Genomic DNA, 17,802 nt, shown 5'->3' with positions numbered 1-17,802 from the left:
CTGACGTGGTCTGACGTCGTGGTGCTGCTTAGTCACCAACCGCCGTCGAAAACAGAGTTGGTTCCCCAGGAGTTTTCAGTCTGTCGGACTGCACGGCGGCGCCGGCCGATGCGTGCGGCCTACTTTCTAGCAAACTTGCACTTTCGAGGCAAACCGTCCGTCTAGTCGTCGAGCGCGAATGCGGCGAATGAGGCACGGACACAGCACGCCCCGTTCGCCGTCTTCGCCGTTCGCGCGGCTTGCTCCCGTTTGCCGGCCGCCGTCACCTCGCCGTCACCTCGCCGCGCGCCTCCGTCTCGCGGTCTCGCGACGTGTGCCGTACCGCTCGAACCGCTCGCGGCCACGCGGGGAATCGAAGGCGGAGTCGAACCGCGCAACTCTGCCGCGCCCCGCGGCTGTTACGCGGTTGTGGGCACTCGGCGGGCCGCGCAAGCCGCGCACTTTGAAGTCGTGGCGGGAGGGGAAGGGGGCCGCGTAGCGCCGCGGCCGCGGTGGCGGGTTGGCTGGCGGGTGGAGGGGAAGGGGCGGGGCGAGGGGCAGGCGAGGGGTAGCGAGGGGGAGGGGACGAGGATGACAGTTGAACAGTCGCGCGAGCGAGAGCCTTGGTGGAGGATGGCGTAGTCGCGAGCCCGCCGCGCTTGGCCGCGTAACGAACTGTTTGTGTCGCTCGCAACAGTTTGCGCTTGTGCATCCGATTTGCACCGCGAGTGCGTGTTGTGGTTGTGCGTGTGCCAGCGCAGCGCCGTGCCCGTGGATGTGCCGGCCGCACCATGGCGTTGCTGTGGACTGTTTTGAGCGTGTCTACATCACTGTTGTTGACACCATGCCTCATGTTTCTGCTAGCCATCATGTTCTTGGCCTCCATGGGCAAGTCCCTGGGCGTCCGCAGGCTCTACGTCAAGACGCTGCTCAAGATATTTGAGGTAATGCCCCTCTAGGGGAAGCCAGTGCCTGCAGCGGGGCCTCGGTGGCCTAGGCCTGGCAGGAGTGCACAGGAGTGTGGCAGGCTCTGGAGTGGCCCCGTCCCGTCCTGAATGGGGACGGGGGACGTGGACTTCTGGACGGTTCGCAGTCAGCTTCCAAACCGAGGACTGGAAAAGTCGCAGCTTGTGGACGTGCTGCCTGAAGGGAAGGCTGCTTTGGCGGTGTTGTCTGGTGCTGACAGGATGTTGCAACATTCAGACGGCCCTGTGCTTCACTCAGGAGGTCTGGCATCTTTTAGGTTATGTTGAACTGTGTCAGTGTGTTAGCTCTTGTTTGGGGCGGTTTAAATGGCCTTTGCTGTCACCTTGTGACCTGCAGTATGTTGTTTGATGTATTTTCTGTTGACGACGGCATTATATTTCATGTGAAAATGAGGAAAGGTTGATTCGTTTTGTGCGAACAACTTTCAGTGTGTTGTCGCCCAATTAAAGTGCACTTTATGGTTTATTTACATCATACTTCTTCTACGTAGGTTACTGCATGCTGCCTCCTTTCCTGTATGATGTAATTGATGAACTGAATTGAGCAGAATAGGAAGAACTCTCTGGAGCGGAGTCAGCCTTGACCCTGGGATGATTTGTTTTGTATTTTTCTTCTTCTGGACTGCCGTGTATTTTGATTCCCTTGTTGCTCCTTTGTAACATCCATTCACGTTTTGCCTCTATTGTGGATGTCATTGCCATTCAGCAAAATCAGAGGGCTTGAAAGTCCTGTTACAATTATTCCACGCTGAGCATCATCGTGACTTAGGTTTTATAATTCACCTACTAACATGGTCACTGGCTCATCAGAGACTCTGTATGAGGCTCTTCTCAGGTGAAGAGATGTGGGATGCCTTTGGCTATCCAGCAATGCATTTGAGCCCTTGCTGCAGCATACAGTACAGTACCTTTGCTTTCCCTTCCCCTCACCTCTTCCCCCTCCCTCCCTCTCTCCCCCTTTCCGATCGCCCCCTCTCCCTCCCGGTCCGCCAACGAATCTCCAAGGACCTAAGTGCATCAGCGGCCGGGGGGCGTCACTAAAGCAGGTGTCGGTGAAAGTAAAGAGACCGCTCGATGCCCCTCCATCTCTGTCAGACAGAGCGGCCGTCATCGCTCTGGCTTCCCGGCACTCACGCTCCCGGGTCATTGCCGCCTCCAGGTGCGAGAGAGACAGAGCTCGTGTTGCCTTACCTCCGAGGCAGTGCTCCAGGGGCGGATCTAGAGGCGGCCTCTGGGAAGGGGGGCTGGTGGCGCAAAGTAGCACTTTTTGCCCACTTCCAGGGGCAAAGTATGGATTTTTGCCTACCTTTCTGGCGGCTATCTAGGCGCCCACTCCCTCCTCTTCGGCCTTCCGTTGTTATTGTTTTCATTTTTTTGTTTATGCGGTTTCCTGCTTCTTCCCTGCCGCGTGTCATTTGCCGAAACCGGTGGAAAGTTTTTTATTTATGCAAATGTCGCGTCGTGCGACGTGCTGGCCGCCGGCTAGAGAGCCGGCTCTACAGTGTCCCCGCTGTGGCGTTCGGCTTCGGCCATGCTAGAGTCCTAGTCCTACGAGCGGGTCTACACATCGTGCATCGAGCGCACATTCAGTGGCGTCGCTACCGTCGCAGCCCTCGGCTTCCGCCTCCGCCCTCCGGCTCCTCCGGCCCCTCCGAGCCCCTCCGACCCCTCCGGTTTCTCCGAGCCCCTCCGGCCCCTCCGACCCCCTTCGACCCCCTTCCACCCCCTCGGACCCCCTCGGACCCCCTCGGCCCCCTCCGACCCCTCCGACCCCTCCGCCCCCTCCGAGCCCCTCCAGTTCCTCCGAGCCCCTCCGGCCGCCACATCCACCATGACAGGGCCGGAATGAATAATGAAAAATGGATTTGGATAGTCAGCACCTGTTTTGCTTTGCATGCCGTTTGGCCCCTGGTCCGCTATCAGGCGTCCTTTACGTGGCTGATTACGACGGGATTACGCTTCGGACTGCGGCATTGCCATCGCTTGGCCTTTTATTGCGGTATCACATCGGCCCTCCGTGCCGCCGTCCTTGGCTGCACTCGTCTTCCGAACGGGCTCAACACTCAAATCCGTACCGCGCTAAAAAGTCTGCTCTTTACGGGGCAGTTTTTTCGGTCTCTATTTCTGGCCTTTTGGGTTAGGCGTTATTGATGGGCTTCGGAATCACTTATGGAGATTCGCTCTTGCTGGGATAAAAGTATGGGCGTCTCACCGTGCGCCCCCTCCCCCCCCAACCCCCTCCCCTCCCCCGCAGGCATACGGGCCGTACGGGCCGGGGGGAGTGGAGGGAATCCTCTCTGAGCTGGCTGACTCTGAAGCCCGTCGCGCTGTCTCTCTCGCACCTTGAACGTGTCCCATGGGTGCGAGAGAGAGAGAGAAAGCGACGACAGCACTGTTCGGAACGGTTCGGAATCAGCTTGCAGTGGGTTGCAGTCGATGGAGGGCACGGGCGAGGGCACGGGGCGCAGGTCGCACAGCACGGCTGGCTAGTGTCCCTCTCGCCTCGCCCCTACACTCCCTACACTGGACGCTCTGCGAGTGCGACAGGGACAGAACGACCGGCTGATTCTGTGGAACCGCCGAACCGCCCGCGGACCGACGTAACGCTCGGCCGAAATGGTGCTTGACACGCACGCAGAGTGACGTGGTGGTGTTTGCTCCGCGACAGTGACCCTCGACACTGTAATGGCAGCCAAGCCACTCGAGTCTGGCCGCGCGAGGCGAGGTGTGTGTGAGGTGCGCGAGGCGCGGAGCGGCGCGGAGTACGCCAAAGACACCGCCATCCGCGAAAGCCCTGAGTAGCTGCGGCCCAGGCTGCCCGTGCTTCTTGCCACTCCGAATGGTAATTGCACTGCCGCGTCTGATAAAGTAAAAAATAGGCGTGGGCTGTTTACGTGCGGATGCTTGGCGCACCGGAGTGTACACTGCTGGCTGCGGAGGACAATGGCGCGTTCTCGGCGTTGGCGATTGGCCGTTTCGGCCAGTCTGGTTTTGTTTTTGAACGGCTGATACAACGCAGCTTCCGCCAGCCAGCCGACTCCAGCCTGGTCCAGCCGACCTTGGCGGAGCCGGGCCGTGCCGGTTGATACCTCGCCTGGCACTCGTTTGGCTACAAAACCTCCGATTGGCCACTACTGAACAGATTCGGTGAGGTCAACCTCTTCCCGGGCGGACGTTACAGGATGGCCGACATGGTGCTACACTGCCAAGCCGGCAAGCCAGCCCGGCCGCGTCGCCGCGTCCGGGACTCCGGGCGTTAATTCGCGACGTCGTGGCTGGCGGGCTGGCCTAGGCTGGCCCGGTCGCGGTGTATCCCGGCGTATCCCCGCGAGGAAGGAAAGTCAACACGGCCGCCGTGGCCGCCCGGGCTGTTGGCGTTTACGATCACCAGAGCCCCTCTGTGAATTGGATGCAAAGGTTGCCGTCGTTGTGGCCTCATCTACACTGCGGCGCGTCGGCGCGTTCCTCCGTCGGAAACACCTTTTGGGCGTCGGACGCTCGCGCCAGTCTCTCTCGCACTCGCGGGGCCCCCCCTTTGGGTGCGAGAGAGACAGAGCGACGGAAACGACTCTCTGAATCAGTGTGCTGCTCGCGCATGCTCGCGCCACTCGTGTGCGTCTTCGGGGCGGGGCTCGCCGAGCTCTCCGGGGCGTTGGGCGTTTGGTCGTTGGTTTGCCGAGACGGTCCAACAGGCGTCACCGCGCCGCTTCGGTTCTCACAGTAATCTGTCTCTATGACGTCAACAGCCAAGTCTTGTATTATTTTCAGCATGTCGGGTGTACTTTTATGTATCCCACCGGTCGGGTCACCAGATTTTGAGATGATGTTCCCGGTTGTACTACATGTTTCATAAATACAGGATTCATCCTTTGTTTTCAACAGGCGGGCCCCCGTTTCTCTTTCAATTTGCATATTCTCGTTGGACTATTTTTCCTGTGCAGCGCAGGGACGTCCCTCTTTCGAGTCTGCACTTCACTTTTCATTCTGCAGGGACTTCCCTCTCCAGTGTGCAGGGACTTCCCTCTCCAGTGTGCAGGGACTCCCCTTTCCAGTCTTCAGGGACTTCCCTTTCCAGGGTGCAGGGATTGCCCTTTTCAGTAGAGACTTTCCTTTCCAGTGTGCTGGGACTGGGAGTGTGCCTGCAGGAACTTACCTTTCCCATCTGAAGGGACTTCTCTTCTCCCCATAGCCTACATGATTGTCACGTACAGCGTCCGCTCGGTGTTTCGAGCGTGATGGCGTTGTCGTCTCGCGTTGACGTCAAACTGGTCAAACCAATCGCCGACGAACTGACGTGAGTCTGACCGCAGACTTTAGGACTCTAGTGTGGCCCTACCACGGGGACTTCCCTTCGCCGTGCATCTCGGTGTAGGACTCTAGTGTGGCCCTACGGCGGGGACTCCCCTGCCCAGGACTCTAGTCCGAATCCCGCCCAGCGCGTGTCCTCGGCGCGGCCTTGGTGGCCTTGGCGCCGCGGGACGCTCAAGGTCGTCCGACTCGTCTCTTCGAGCGTCTCTTCTTCCGATCGGCCGGACGCGGCGGCCCGTCGAAGTGCGTCGCGGAGCCGCGGGCGGAGCCGGGCGGCCTGGCCTTTACGGTGTAGTGGAATAGTCTTCCAAAGGCAGCCGGTCCGGTCCTCCAGCCTCCAGGGGCCTTCAGGTCCTCAAGACTCGGCGGGCTGCTGTCGCCACATTCCACCACTCCGCCGCGCCGCCGCCACCGCGCCGCCCCCCTCGGCGGGGCGAGAGTCCACTAGCGTCTGCTAGCGTCCTAGAGGCGGGCCTCGGTCGGTGGAGAACCTCGACCAGCTGAGCGCGGGCCGCCCAGGCCGCGCAGGTGGAGGTGGAAGGAAGTGGCAAACGGGTTTGTTTTGGTTGCGGAAGCTGTCCTGCCGCGGTGCCGCCGCTTGTCCATTATTGGCTGGCTGCTAATTTGGGGGTCTGGCTGACGGGCTGCGCGCTGCATCGAGGCTGGCTGCAGTCTGCGGCAAAGAGGCTGCAGGCAGAGTGGCCGGATACATGCAGTATCCGTACACAGGTGACTGACTAGACCGTCTAAGACTCTACTGCCGCCAAAGCAGAACTCTAGTTTTCTCACTGTGGAACCGTGTTGTGCGCCTTTTGGAAGGAAGCAAAGGGGGTTCCGTCCATGATTCACTCACTTGCAGCTCGCTGCGCCGGGCCGGGCGGGCTGGGCATGGCTAGGCATAGCGAGCCGGGTCGCGGAGACGCGAACAAAGGTGGCCGTGCCGCCGTGCCATTTGCATGTTAGCCTGTTGGCTGTGTCACGTCCTGCTCGACCACGTGAACCACGTGAACCACGGGACGCGACGGGACGGCAGATTACACCGCTCCATGCTCACCCACCCAGCCGGCCGTGCACGGAAACGGAGGCAGATGACAGATTCCAGAAGTGGAACTCGAAATGTGCGCACACACCGCCCTACACCTCCACGCCGCGAGTGGTAGAGTGGGGCGGCAGCGGCCTCATCCCCTGCTCGCGCCTCCGCGTGGAAGTCCCAAGTCCCGCCTTGGCGGCTTGGGCTGTTGGTGCAGCAGACTCCGAGAGTCGGTTTCGTCGCGCTGTCTCTCTCGCACCCACACCGGAGGCTCCATGAGTGCGAGAGAGACAGCGACGAAGCGATCCTTCGTGATGGGGCGGCAGGTGCCGTAATCCGGTGCCGTTGCCAGCGTCCTGACACTTGCCCGCGACTCGCCGCACATGCTCACCGCCCAGACAGTCATTAACGCGCCTTGTTTTCCCTGTGGTTGCAGTACGGGCGAGAGAGCATCGAAATCGCCAAGAGGCAGAGCCAGACGAACGAGGAGCGGAAGGCTGCCGAGGCTGCCGAGGGGCGCAAGGCGCTTCTCAACGGCAACGCCACGCCGGTCTCGGATTCGCCTTCGCCCCAAGACCCCTCACCGCATGGCGACAACGGCCACAAGCAGGACGGGGTCCTTGTCAACAGCTCGCACGTCATCAGTCACGATCTCATACTGCAGCCTGACCCAGAGCTCAACTACAATGGAGTTCAGAGTGACTCAGTGAGTATACTTCGACTTCTTGAAATGCCGTCTTGGAGAGCCGATGCAGACCTGGATTGCATTAATATCATTTGTTTTCATTTTATCTGTACATTTTGCCTGTCTTCCAGGACAAGGATAAGGATGAGGTGGAGTTGCCAAGAAGAAGCTCCGAGGACAAATTGAAGCGAGACTTTGAATTATCAGATTGTTTTGAGTTTGTCAAGGCAGGCGTGGAGGCTATTATTGAAGATCAAGTTACATCAAGATTTGAGGCAGAAGAACTGAGGGTACATTTCACTCGAGGTAATGTTTTGAAAATTTCTTGTTTCAACCATTGTAACCTTTGTCTCTAATTTGCAGTCCTGGAACTTGTTAACTCGTACTAACAGAAGATATGAATTTATTAGTTGGAGATTGACCGTTATTTGGATGTCTGGATTTGTGATGAGATACTTTTTCCTCTTCCCATTGCGAGTTTTAATTTGCTTCTTTGGGGTAAGTTTCCTTTTTTTAATGTTAAAATATTTTAAGTTATGTATTTAAAGGACAGTTGGAAAGTACTTTTTTTTCAATCCCCGAGTTCCACATTTTGTGAATCTCATCTAGATGACAAGGTCTGATATCTTTGATACAGTAGTGACAATTTACACAGTTTTCAAATTTTTTTTAAATTTCAGTTATTGTGGACTTTGATTGGTACTGGTTTGGTGGGTTTAATACCTGACTGTGCATTAAAACGAATATTGAATAATTGGGTGATGCTAACATGTTTCCGGATTTTGGCACGATCACTATCTTCGAGTCTAACATACCACAACCTTGAGTTAATGCCCAAATCGGGCGGAGTGTGTGTTGCTAATCACACCAGTCCCATTGATGTAGTTATTTTGGGCACCATGACCACATTTGCGTTGGTGAGTCATCAGGTCATCTGAACTCAGTGTGGTGTGGTGTTTTGTCTGTTCAGCAAAAAGTTTTGTTCCCAAGATGTCTGCCTGAGTAATGATAATAATAATACAAGATTATGTTGTTTCTCAATTTGAAAAATATCCTGTCCCATGCCCATGTGACATTTATTCATTAGGTCATAGGTGATAACTGCTATGACATAGTGGATTATTGTTTGTCATTGTGAAGTCTTTGTTTTTCTTTTGTTTCTTTTTGTACATCATCTGTGCTTGAGTGTGATGTCAAACCTGTTTGCTTCATGGCATCTGTACTTATTGTCTGCAGGTCATGTGGCTCACCATATGTACAAGTATTGTTGGGTATGTCCCTGAAGGGAAGTTCAAGAGGTGGTTGAACAGGCGTGTGTCTATTATGTGCTTTGGTGTCTTGTCAAATGCATTGTCGGCTGTCATTACGTATCACAATGTAGATAACCGCCCCCAGTATGGCATTTGTGTTGCAAACCATACCTCTCCCATTGATGTCCTTGTTCTTGCCTGTGACAACTGCTACTCCTTGGTAAGAATAGGAACTAATCACTTAAATGCTTGTGCTTCTACTGTAGTAAAGTTCTTCTTTCAATAAAGCTATCTATTTTGTCGAGGGTAAGGTACTGGTCTGAATGCTGTTCATCGCTTTTTCAGATTGGTCAACGACATGGAGGGTTTTTGGGCATTTTGCAAAGAGCTCTTGCCAGAGCTTCCCCACACATATGGTTTGAGAGAGGTGAAGTGAAAGATCGCACAGCTGTAACCCAGAGGTTTGTTGTTTTGTCTTGTATACTTATCAACTTGAACCCTGGAATTCGCTTTAAATGAAATTGGTGAAATTATTGACCTTCATGAGATGTGCTGATTATGATGATGATGTCTCATATTCATTCATGATTGTTTACTTTTTCAGATTGAAGAAACATGTTTCGGATCCCAACAATCCTCCAATTCTTATTTTCCCCGAAGGTACTTGCATCAACAATACTTCTGTAATGCAATTTAAGAAAGGCAGCTTTGAAGTAAAAGGAGCCATCTACCCAGTTGCTATTAAGGTTTGCTATTTGATAATTTGGAATGACATTTTATGTTCTTTTTTGGTAGCTTCTAATCTTAATTTTTTCTTACAGTATGATCCTAGATTTGGTGATGCTTTTTGGAACAGTAGCCGATATTCAATGATGCAATATCTTTACATGATGATGACTAGTTGGGCAATAGTTTGCGACGTCTGGTATTTACCTCCTGTAATTAGGGAAGAAGGAGAGTCTGCGGTTTCCTTTGCTAGCAGAGTGAAAAGAGAAATCGCAAAGCAAGGTGGTCTTGTTGACCTGATGTGGTGAGCTTCTATTTTTATTACATCTCAATGTCTTACATAAATTTTTGATATTTCATTGACCCTTAATATTCTACAACAGGGATGGTCAACTGAAGAGATCAAAACCCAAACCAGAGTGGAAAGAAAGGCAGCAGGAAGAGTTCAGCAAACGACTGAAGGTTGAGTAAATTTGTTAATTTTGGACTGTAACATCATACCTCCAACCTGAAAATGTGACCTTTTGGCCTTTTCAATTTGTGATAATTTTGATATGTGTGTGAATGTGTGTGTCTGTGAGTAATTGTGTGTGCGTATGACTGTGTGTGTGGGGGGAGGGGGGGGGGTGTACATACGAAATTGAGTGTGTGGGAGGTAGAGAGACAGAATGTGTGTGTACAAGGGCAAACTCTTCTTGAGAACTCTTTAGGATCATATCAAAATTTTGATTTCTTTTAGATATTGTAAGGACAAAATCTTACATAAGTCATGATCAAAGTTGTTAAGTGTTTGCAATAGTTGCATTATTCCTTACCCCAGATTGCTTATCAGTTGTGTACAAATATTGTTGATATATTCATCCTAAGTTATGACGGGATAATTAAATCATATCATTAAATTACTGCTTTTATGGCATCTGCTTACAAGTTGTAGGCCTTGGTATCTTGGGTTATTCACTGCACTTAAGAGGACTGGCGATTACCACCAGAAGATTTAAATTAAATGCATAATTAGCAGGCTATTAAGACTGAGGTCCTTCTTCTTTTTCATTGTTAAATTGTAACTTAGAATGTGTGTTTGTGAATGAATGTAATTTATTTTTTAATTGATGAAGTGGTGCGTAACTGAAACACTTGTCACACATGAATTTTGCTGTCATAGTATTGTTAGCATTAATTCTCTGTATTAGCTATAGGTGTGAGATACCCATATATCAATGTCTTCTGCAGGGATCTTGCTCAAAGTGTCACATCATCTTTGCGTTGAGGAAGCATCTTTTGTAGTTTTACCATTGAAACCCCTTCATGTTGCCCTGAAACGAAGTAGTCATTGTGTGCTTCTATATGGAGGATTGCTTGTAACGAACACTCACAATACTCCACATATTGTATACTTGTGAAGCATTTGGTTGCAAATGCTATTTTTCTTTCGGCAGTTTTCTCTCTGCCAATGACTGAATTGATTATTTCTTTATGGCCAACCTATTATTATGGATTTCTGCGTTATATACCAAATTGCCATGCATGAGGTATGTATCTTGTTAACTTTGCCAATCAATTCTTTTAGAAAAAAACAAAAACAAAACAACAAACTAATAATAAGAACTCAAGATTTGTAATTTTATTTGCACAATATGTACCAAGAGTAAAAAAGAGTAAGGGTAGCAACATCACATTAGATCAATTAACTTTAGATGGGACACTTTGATTTGTTATTATTTAAGTCTTGAATGTGCAGGTGACTTGTAGCACCCTGCATTGAGAAAAGGGTGCATGTTATGAATGTTCCTTGCCCACAGAATGGTTGCAGCAGTCATTGACATTTTTAACTTACAGTAGTATCAGCTTTAAGTTGTTACCCTTTTCTTCATAAATTGTTAGTAAGTGTCTTTTACAGTCATTTTATGTCTTCACTTCTTTTGTCATACCTACTGTGGATGTTTTTATTGACCTGAGTCTGTGTTCAGGAAGCTAAAGCAACATTTTCTGTACTGCTTTCTTTTTCCTTTCAATGAAGTATTTGTTAATTTTATATACGAAACCAGTCTTTTGAAACTAAGTGGTTTGGTCCATTTTGAACCCAGCCTTGAATTCTTCTGGGTTATAACGCATGTACGTTACATGAAGTTACATCCATGAAAATGGTCTTCCAAGTTCGGAGAATTTCCTTAATTTCCTACACTTAAAGTATCCATAGTTTTCTTCCTCTATCGTCTGTTTTGCATTCATGATGGTGTAACTACTGTACTCTGAAGATTAAGGAATTCTTTTCTTCCTATTTTCCAGTTTCAAGCTTTCATGCCAGAGACTGTATTACAAGTGTTCTGATCTTGCTTTCTTTGTAACAATCTGAAAGCATTTAAATAATGCCTTTAAGGGAGTGCATAACCTACCAGGGATCGAAATGTGATTTTAGTCCAAGCGTATTGATAACAAGAGTGGTTAGTGATCATGAGTCGTGCAGTTATTGGTTTCATGTTTCTCTAATGAATTATTTTTTTACTTTCACAGAGGCATGTATTATATTTATGTCCAGGAACTGTGTTCTTTGACTTAAAGCTTTCATTATTATCATGACCCTTGAGTTAGTCATATTAAGAGGTTGTGCATTTAGCATCAGTTATGTTAGAGCTTTGACCACCTCCTTGTGAAGTGTATCAGATTTTAAGTAGAACATCCATGTTCGTTTTTGAGTTAGTGTGTAGTCGCTTTTGCCTTTGAGGCAGTTATCCTGTGATAAAACTTGTGTGTAACATAGCAATGAATCGTTACTTTACCGATGACTAATTACTGTGTAATTCTAGCAAACGAATTTGCACCTTTTGAGACATATGGAGACAATAATAGTCTAGTCCCTCCTCGTATGGAAATGTATGATATTCTGCTGCTAAGTCTTTCCATGATGTACTTTGTCTCATGAAGTAAACATTTAAAAGAACTTTCTTGTTTTATTTTTGACATGCCATACAATTCCTGTACAAGACACAAAATACCTCCTTTTCAACTTAAAAAAAGCCTCAACAGTATAACTAAATATGTATAATCAATTTACAGATACTGCTCTAAATTGATCAAATTAAAACAGTAAGTACGCAGTGCACCTACTGCATTAAGTGACTAATTTGATGCAGAGGCACACTCTTTATAGATCATTAAAACACTATTACTGAACACTTAACAGTTAAACAAAAATTGAGGAAACTTTATACAAATTTAATTTGTCTTCTTCAGAAACTTACTTTGGCTTAGTTTCTTGATCAGTAACATATCTGATGAACACATTGTTTTCTGGAATAGGGTCTGGGGGAGTCTCCAGCTCATGCTGGTAAGAGGAGGCAATAGCTAGAACTGTGCCTGCAAATGAAAATTGTTAAAAATCATTAGCTTAGATTATAGGTATTACAAATAGATAGATAGATATATTTTTTGTTAAAACAAAACCTACCATCATGGCTAAAGCAAAGAGAGGATATGGAAGTAGGGTATCGATGGAACTGACACAGCCTCTTCTTGTTAAATCCATCCCATATATTCACGAATCCATCTGATCCTCCAGTTGCAAATGTGTTGTAGGTTTGATGAAAGCTACATTGAAAATATTTTTAATGTTAAATTGATCAAGAAAGAACAAAGAAAAGATAGGCCAGTGGAAAAGTTTTGCATGCCTTACCTTATTGCATTGACAGGGTAAATGTTTTCAATAGCACCCTCCTTAATACGATGACATTTGAACGCATATTTCTTTTTTTGTATTTCTGGGTTTACATCAAGATATTCCACAGCAACACGGCCTTCTATGCTGCTCAAAACATAAGCCTAGATGGAAGAAACAATTGTAATATCATTTTTAAAACTTCTTTTTAACCAAATACGTGTGTGCAGATGTAATGCATACCTGTTTGTTTGGAAAGCATCGGATACAGCGTGTTTGATATTTTAAGCTTGAATCTCTTCGCTGCTGAATGAAACACATATTACGCAGGTCCCACACAATTACTTTTCTTCCTGCTGTACCAACAACAAATGTCTCTCCACACACACTCATTGTGTAAACCTAGAACAGAAACATAGTTAATGTGTAAAGCATTACAATATGCAGTATAAAACAATATTTTAGGGTGGAGAAGGAGGGGTGGCATTATGAGAGTTGGATACCTTATCTGGTTGATTGTAAGTGCCAACACATCTTGGTTGTCTTGGGTCCCACATTTTAACTGTAGAATCCCAACTTCCTGTGAGAATACCTTGCACTTCTGAAGCATACTCGATTGCACGAATGGCACTGTCATGAGTGCCAACCACAGTTTCTGCAATAAATATACAATTGAATAACTAACTAGTATATAAACCAATTGTGAAAAAATCCTCAAAAAGAAATACAATGAATAAAACAGTAACTATAACTTACCTGTATTACTATTGAAATCAAACATTTTTAGAGTGTTATCAAGTCCACCACTGTATGAATGAACTGCATCCTGAAGTAAGCAAAAAATCAGTTTTCAGTGCTAGTGTCACATAAGAAGAACCAACACGGGAGGTGGGACTTTTAGTAAACACAAATTGACAATGCATAAGTTTAGATTTTACCTGAAAGCAACAGTCCAAAACTGGGTGGTCATGGGAATATTTGAGGCGCAAGGTGTTACTCGTGACATCATAAAGGCGAACAGTTCCATCCCATGCTGACACCAAAAGGAATTGGACTGAGTTGGGTCCAAACTTTACAGATGAAATGCTGTCATCTGGCGTGTTTTGAAGCTTAAATTCTGTCCGTGTTTCCCCAGTCATCTTCTTTCCTGCAAACATGTCCCATACAGATAAATATACTAAGCTATAATAATTACTTTGTCACGAGTAAATTGAAAACTGTCAAAACATTGGAAAGGTAAAATTCATTACGTAGGGTTTCAAAAAATTTAATGAAACAAAATTTAATGAAACATATGGGTAGGAAACCTACAATCATTCAAAAACGAATTTAGACGATACTAGACAGACAACAAGGTTAATTATCAAAAGTACCTAATGTACGAGAGGTTAGGTTCCCTATCCCAAAACTGGAAACATAAATTCTTCACAAGCTGGAATGAATGAAAGATGTGTGCGTGATGGTCATGCGATTGTGATCAAGGTGAAACCGATTTGAAAATGAATTACCCGTGGGAAATATGTGAGAAGAATCTGAGGATGAAATGAAGACCGGCAGAGCTTGTTTCTTGTTGTCGCCGGGCTAATGGCTAATGGCTTATTCACAGAAAGAAATTGCACTGCACGCACGCTGCAAGACTGCTTTGCTTATTCGCAGCACTGAATGCATTTCGTGGTACCTGTCAAAGTCAAACCAACCAAAACAAAAATTGACAATGATCTCCTAACGTTCTCTGGAAAAGTTAGAGTATTTCAAAAAGGTGTTAACGACACTTTCGTGACTTAGGTGAGTAAAGTCTTTTTTCAGCCGTCTAATGTCCATTGTCATGGAACCTTGCATTTCCTTGTATGTCTGTCTCTTTGTTTACAACAAACCAGTCGTAGGTAGGTTTATGTCCCCCACACCTTTAATTTAAGTCTTGTCTCTATTTTGCATTTTGGGAGAAACGATGGTCCCATGTTGCTCTTAACATTACTCATCTTCTTTGTTGAGGCAACCTTTTTGTTCCTTCTTCTCTCCTCTTTATCCTTTTTTCTTGTCCCGCTGCCATTTTCCCACACAGAACAACATTAGTTTCAATTTGTCTAATCAGCTTCTTTTTTGTTAGGAGATTTGGGGCTTTTCTTGGCTCTGATTTCAAACATTTTGTAACGATCACACAATGAGTCAAGATTCTGAGCTGCTCTGTGATGAACCAGACCAGTGGCCTCGTGGAACTCTGAGCTTCACAAAGTTACCTGAAGAACGGAGCCACACCAGTGAACACATCCGTAGGTCTTTCTGTTTTCTTTTAAACTTTAATTGTCTTCAATTTCTCTCCTTAATTTTTTAGTTAGTCTTTCATTAATGTCTTTTTACACTAAAGTTTCTGGGTAGGTGCTTGGTTGCTAGATTTTCTTGCTTCTCGTATCCTATATTTAGTTTCAAGTATGTACTAGAAACACAAAACACTTATTTTCCATAAGTATGCAGTCTTGAAGTGCCTCAATATACGCCTTTGACCATCTGACGTGCAAGCAACAATATTCTATAGACCTGCTTACTTATGAAAAATGACTGTGTTTCTTTCCTAAATACTGATGTGAAACTGAAAGCCCTTCTCTTTGGATTTTAACAATTGGCTATTTTGTTGATTTTTACATGTAGAATCCTGGAAAAAGGTTCCACTTCCTGAAAAAAACATGAGTGGCACAATGAATGGGACCCCTGATTCGAATGGAGACAATCTATTCTTTAATGGGGCTGTAAAATTTCAAGTTATGTCTGTCCGTATTGTGGAAGAGGCAGGACAGAAAAAACATGTGGTAAGTGGAACCAAGTACTCCTGGTTGTGTTTTATGCTCGGCTTTATGATACAGAACACTAATAATATTATCTTGCCCTCTCAATTTTAGGCGTATACTATTTGTGTGAGAAAGGAAGGTTTAAATGTTGACCCACATCCAGCAGTGATTGAACGTCGCTATTCAGATTTCTTAGATCTCTTCCTTGCCCTGCGTAAAGAATTTCCATCTCTCATGGCTGGTGTTTCCTTCCCAAGAAAGGTAAGTCAGAGCATCCATTCATTGAAGTTATCAAACTGTATTGAACTTTATATGTTGAAATATTATGTCTTATTGCTACAGGTTTTAATTGGAAACTTTGGACCAGTTGTCATTGAATCTCGCCAGAAAGGATTTGAATTGCTTCTTGGACATGCTGCCAAAGATGAAAAGTTGAATCAGTCATCCAGCTTAGCAGCTTTCCTACAGAATGCAGAACAGCGTGAAGCGCAATCCTGGATGATGCAGAAACGTTATGACTTGGTCTGTTTGCATTCTTAAAGCAGGAGATCAGACATGTTGTCTTTTTTAAAAAATCTATTTCTAAGTTGGTTTTTATTTTTCCAGGCTGCCCCTCTGTTGGAGAATGCTTTCAGGCTTCTGAATAAACTGTACACTGATCGCCATCCCTATGTCATCATTGCTCTATGTCGTTTAGTTGCTTGTTGTGCTGCAGACTCAAATGAATCTCGCTCGGGAGGACGAGCTGAAAAGTTTGCTGAGCTGGCTTTGCGAAGATTTGAAGCTGTTAGTGATGCAGATCTTCTTCGATTCTATATCCCTTTGCTTCAGTTGTGTGTGCATTTGTGGTGGTCGTTGGGAAAGGACAAACAACCTATAACAAACAGACTGGAAGATTTGAAGCTTCGTGGCATTCGAGTGGATGGGCTTCCCTCTCTTCTTGACGCCATGCTAGAAATGCTTAATTGCTAAATTTGTCCATTAATTGGATTTTATGACTTATGTAACAAGGAGCAAAATAATCTCAGCATGCCTGTTAGATTTAATATTAAATTTTCTCTATTCTTTTTTCCTGTTTTAAAAATCATAGAGTTGCTTTGCTAATTTTCTGGTGTAAATCACAGAATTTGACCCATCTCCTCTTTTCCAAAATCTGGCTGTGATTTGAAACATCATTATTCAGTATGAAAGTCATCACATTATTTTAAAACCCTCTTTTGAATCAATACTCGGAGACTGGAAATACTGACTTTAAATCAATTTGAATGTAACCCCAATTGGGCCTATTTGAAGGTTTCATTTAATGGTCCAGAACTGAATAGTATCCTGTATCCATATTAGTCACGTTCTGTGATTCTTGACCAAGTTCTGAAAGTAATGTAGAATAATGAACATCTTTGTTAAGACAGTTGCCTGTATGTCCTCTGTTTGTTTTAGCATGCATTCATTTTATTCAAACTATATTTAGTTTATAAGCAAGTGTGAGAAGGTGAGAAGAAATGTTGTATTCCTGTCAAGATAATGTAAGACTTTTGTCTTCTATTTTACTTTTAAGTTCAAAACTTTTGTGATTTTTCAGTGCAGGACTATGTTTGAAATGGTCTTACCTAACTTCATAGATTGTGCTTTTTAGTTAACATCCATTATGTGTTCATGCGGTTCCTAGTTTGAGGCAGCTCACTTCTATTATGCTGTGGTTATATTTTAAAGATGTTTTTTTTAAAGTACATTTTATTGGTCACTAACTATGCTTCTGAAAATATGAATGTTAACTGGTGCATTTACTAAAAGTCAATTAATTTCTTGTCAATTTCATTCTTACATCACATTAATAATAGTATGGTCTAAGTAGACACATAGTGGGCCAAGCATTTATCAGCTTGCCTGTTGTTTTCAAATTAACAGGAAATTGATTTTGATTATGTGTTGCACTACAAAATATTTTAGTTGACCGAGTGCCTCTGGAGAGTTGTACTGTAGATGTAAGTTGGTAATGTTCTTGTTTGTAAAGATTTTATAAGTGTGTTTCAATTTTACATTTAAATATGTGTTTTCCTGTGAACAATTTTTGACTTCAAGAGGAATTTATCAGAACTTTCCTTTGATAGAAATCCAAAGATGTAGTAGGACTTGTATTAGATTTGATTTGCAACTTGTGCTTTATATTTTGAAGGCAATGATTTTCGAGTCTCATCATAACTGTACTAGCAGAATTTTAGGTGTATAACCAACAGACAAACACAATGTTCTGAAAGCCATGTTTGTTTGACTTTGCAGAATGAAGGTATTTTACTGTATACTGTTTTGTTTCTCGCAACCCTTTCCCCCTGTTTCCCTCTCTCAATCTCACGCACATGCAGCACTCACTCGCAGTCACTCACCGCCCCATCCGACTCACTGACA

At 45.9% G+C, this 17,802-nt stretch overlaps 3 protein-coding genes across 9 annotated transcripts; 2 read left to right on the top strand and 1 right to left on the bottom strand.

Moving 5' to 3' along the window:
* The first annotated feature begins 571 nt into the window (after positions 1-571).
* On the top strand, positions 572-11,902 carry LOC117641875 (glycerol-3-phosphate acyltransferase 3-like). 3 transcript variants are annotated; one of them, XM_034379628.1, is made up of 10 exons: positions 572-923; positions 6,740-7,009; positions 7,120-7,278; positions 7,352-7,486; positions 7,669-7,905; positions 8,225-8,458; positions 8,584-8,699; positions 8,843-8,984; positions 9,060-9,268; positions 9,348-11,902. In XM_034379628.1, exons 1-10 carry the CDS (start codon positions 771-773, stop codon positions 9,433-9,435), a joined length of 1,743 nt encoding a protein of 580 aa, XP_034235519.1. In that variant the 5' UTR covers positions 572-770; the 3' UTR covers positions 9,436-11,902. The 3 variants fall into 3 exon arrangements, with proteins under 3 accessions (XP_034235519.1, XP_034235517.1, XP_034235518.1); XM_034379626.1 differs by lacking the exon at positions 8,225-8,458; XM_034379627.1 differs by lacking the exon at positions 7,669-7,905 and having other exon boundaries at positions 771-923.
* Positions 11,893-17,798, bottom strand: LOC117641876 (mitotic checkpoint protein BUB3). 3 transcript variants are annotated; one of them, XM_034379631.1, is made up of 8 exons: positions 17,781-17,798; positions 13,555-13,763; positions 13,373-13,442; positions 13,120-13,271; positions 12,860-13,018; positions 12,635-12,780; positions 12,410-12,549; positions 11,893-12,318 (listed from the first exon to the last, which is right to left on the bottom strand). In XM_034379631.1, exons 2-8 carry the CDS (start codon positions 13,753-13,755, stop codon positions 12,200-12,202), a joined length of 987 nt encoding a protein of 328 aa, XP_034235522.1. In that variant the 5' UTR covers positions 13,756-13,763; positions 17,781-17,798; the 3' UTR covers positions 11,893-12,199. The 3 variants fall into 3 exon arrangements, with proteins under 3 accessions (XP_034235522.1, XP_034235520.1, XP_034235521.1); XM_034379629.1 differs by lacking the exon at positions 17,781-17,798 and adding an exon at positions 14,125-14,272; XM_034379630.1 differs by lacking the exon at positions 17,781-17,798 and adding an exon at positions 13,990-14,114.
* On the top strand, positions 14,262-17,696 carry LOC117641879 (sorting nexin-21). 3 transcript variants are annotated; one of them, XM_034379633.1, is made up of 6 exons: positions 14,262-14,401; positions 14,724-14,886; positions 15,263-15,420; positions 15,511-15,660; positions 15,742-15,921; positions 16,006-17,696. In XM_034379633.1, exons 2-6 carry the CDS (start codon positions 14,778-14,780, stop codon positions 16,369-16,371), a joined length of 963 nt encoding a protein of 320 aa, XP_034235524.1. In that variant the 5' UTR covers positions 14,262-14,401; positions 14,724-14,777; the 3' UTR covers positions 16,372-17,696. The 3 variants fall into 3 exon arrangements, with proteins under 3 accessions (XP_034235524.1, XP_034235527.1, XP_034235526.1); XM_034379635.1 differs by having other exon boundaries at positions 14,273-14,401; positions 14,727-14,886; XM_034379636.1 differs by lacking the exon at positions 14,724-14,886 and having other exon boundaries at positions 14,267-14,401.
* Positions 17,799-17,802: the final 4 nt, after the last annotated feature.

Source organism: Thrips palmi, unplaced genomic scaffold (assembly GCF_012932325.1).
Source record: "Thrips palmi isolate BJ-2018 unplaced genomic scaffold, TpBJ-2018v1 HiC_scaffold_15, whole genome shotgun sequence".
Lineage (NCBI taxonomy): Eukaryota > Metazoa > Arthropoda > Insecta > Thysanoptera > Thripidae > Thrips > Thrips palmi.
This window is presented reverse-complemented; position numbering and strand designations above follow the sequence as displayed.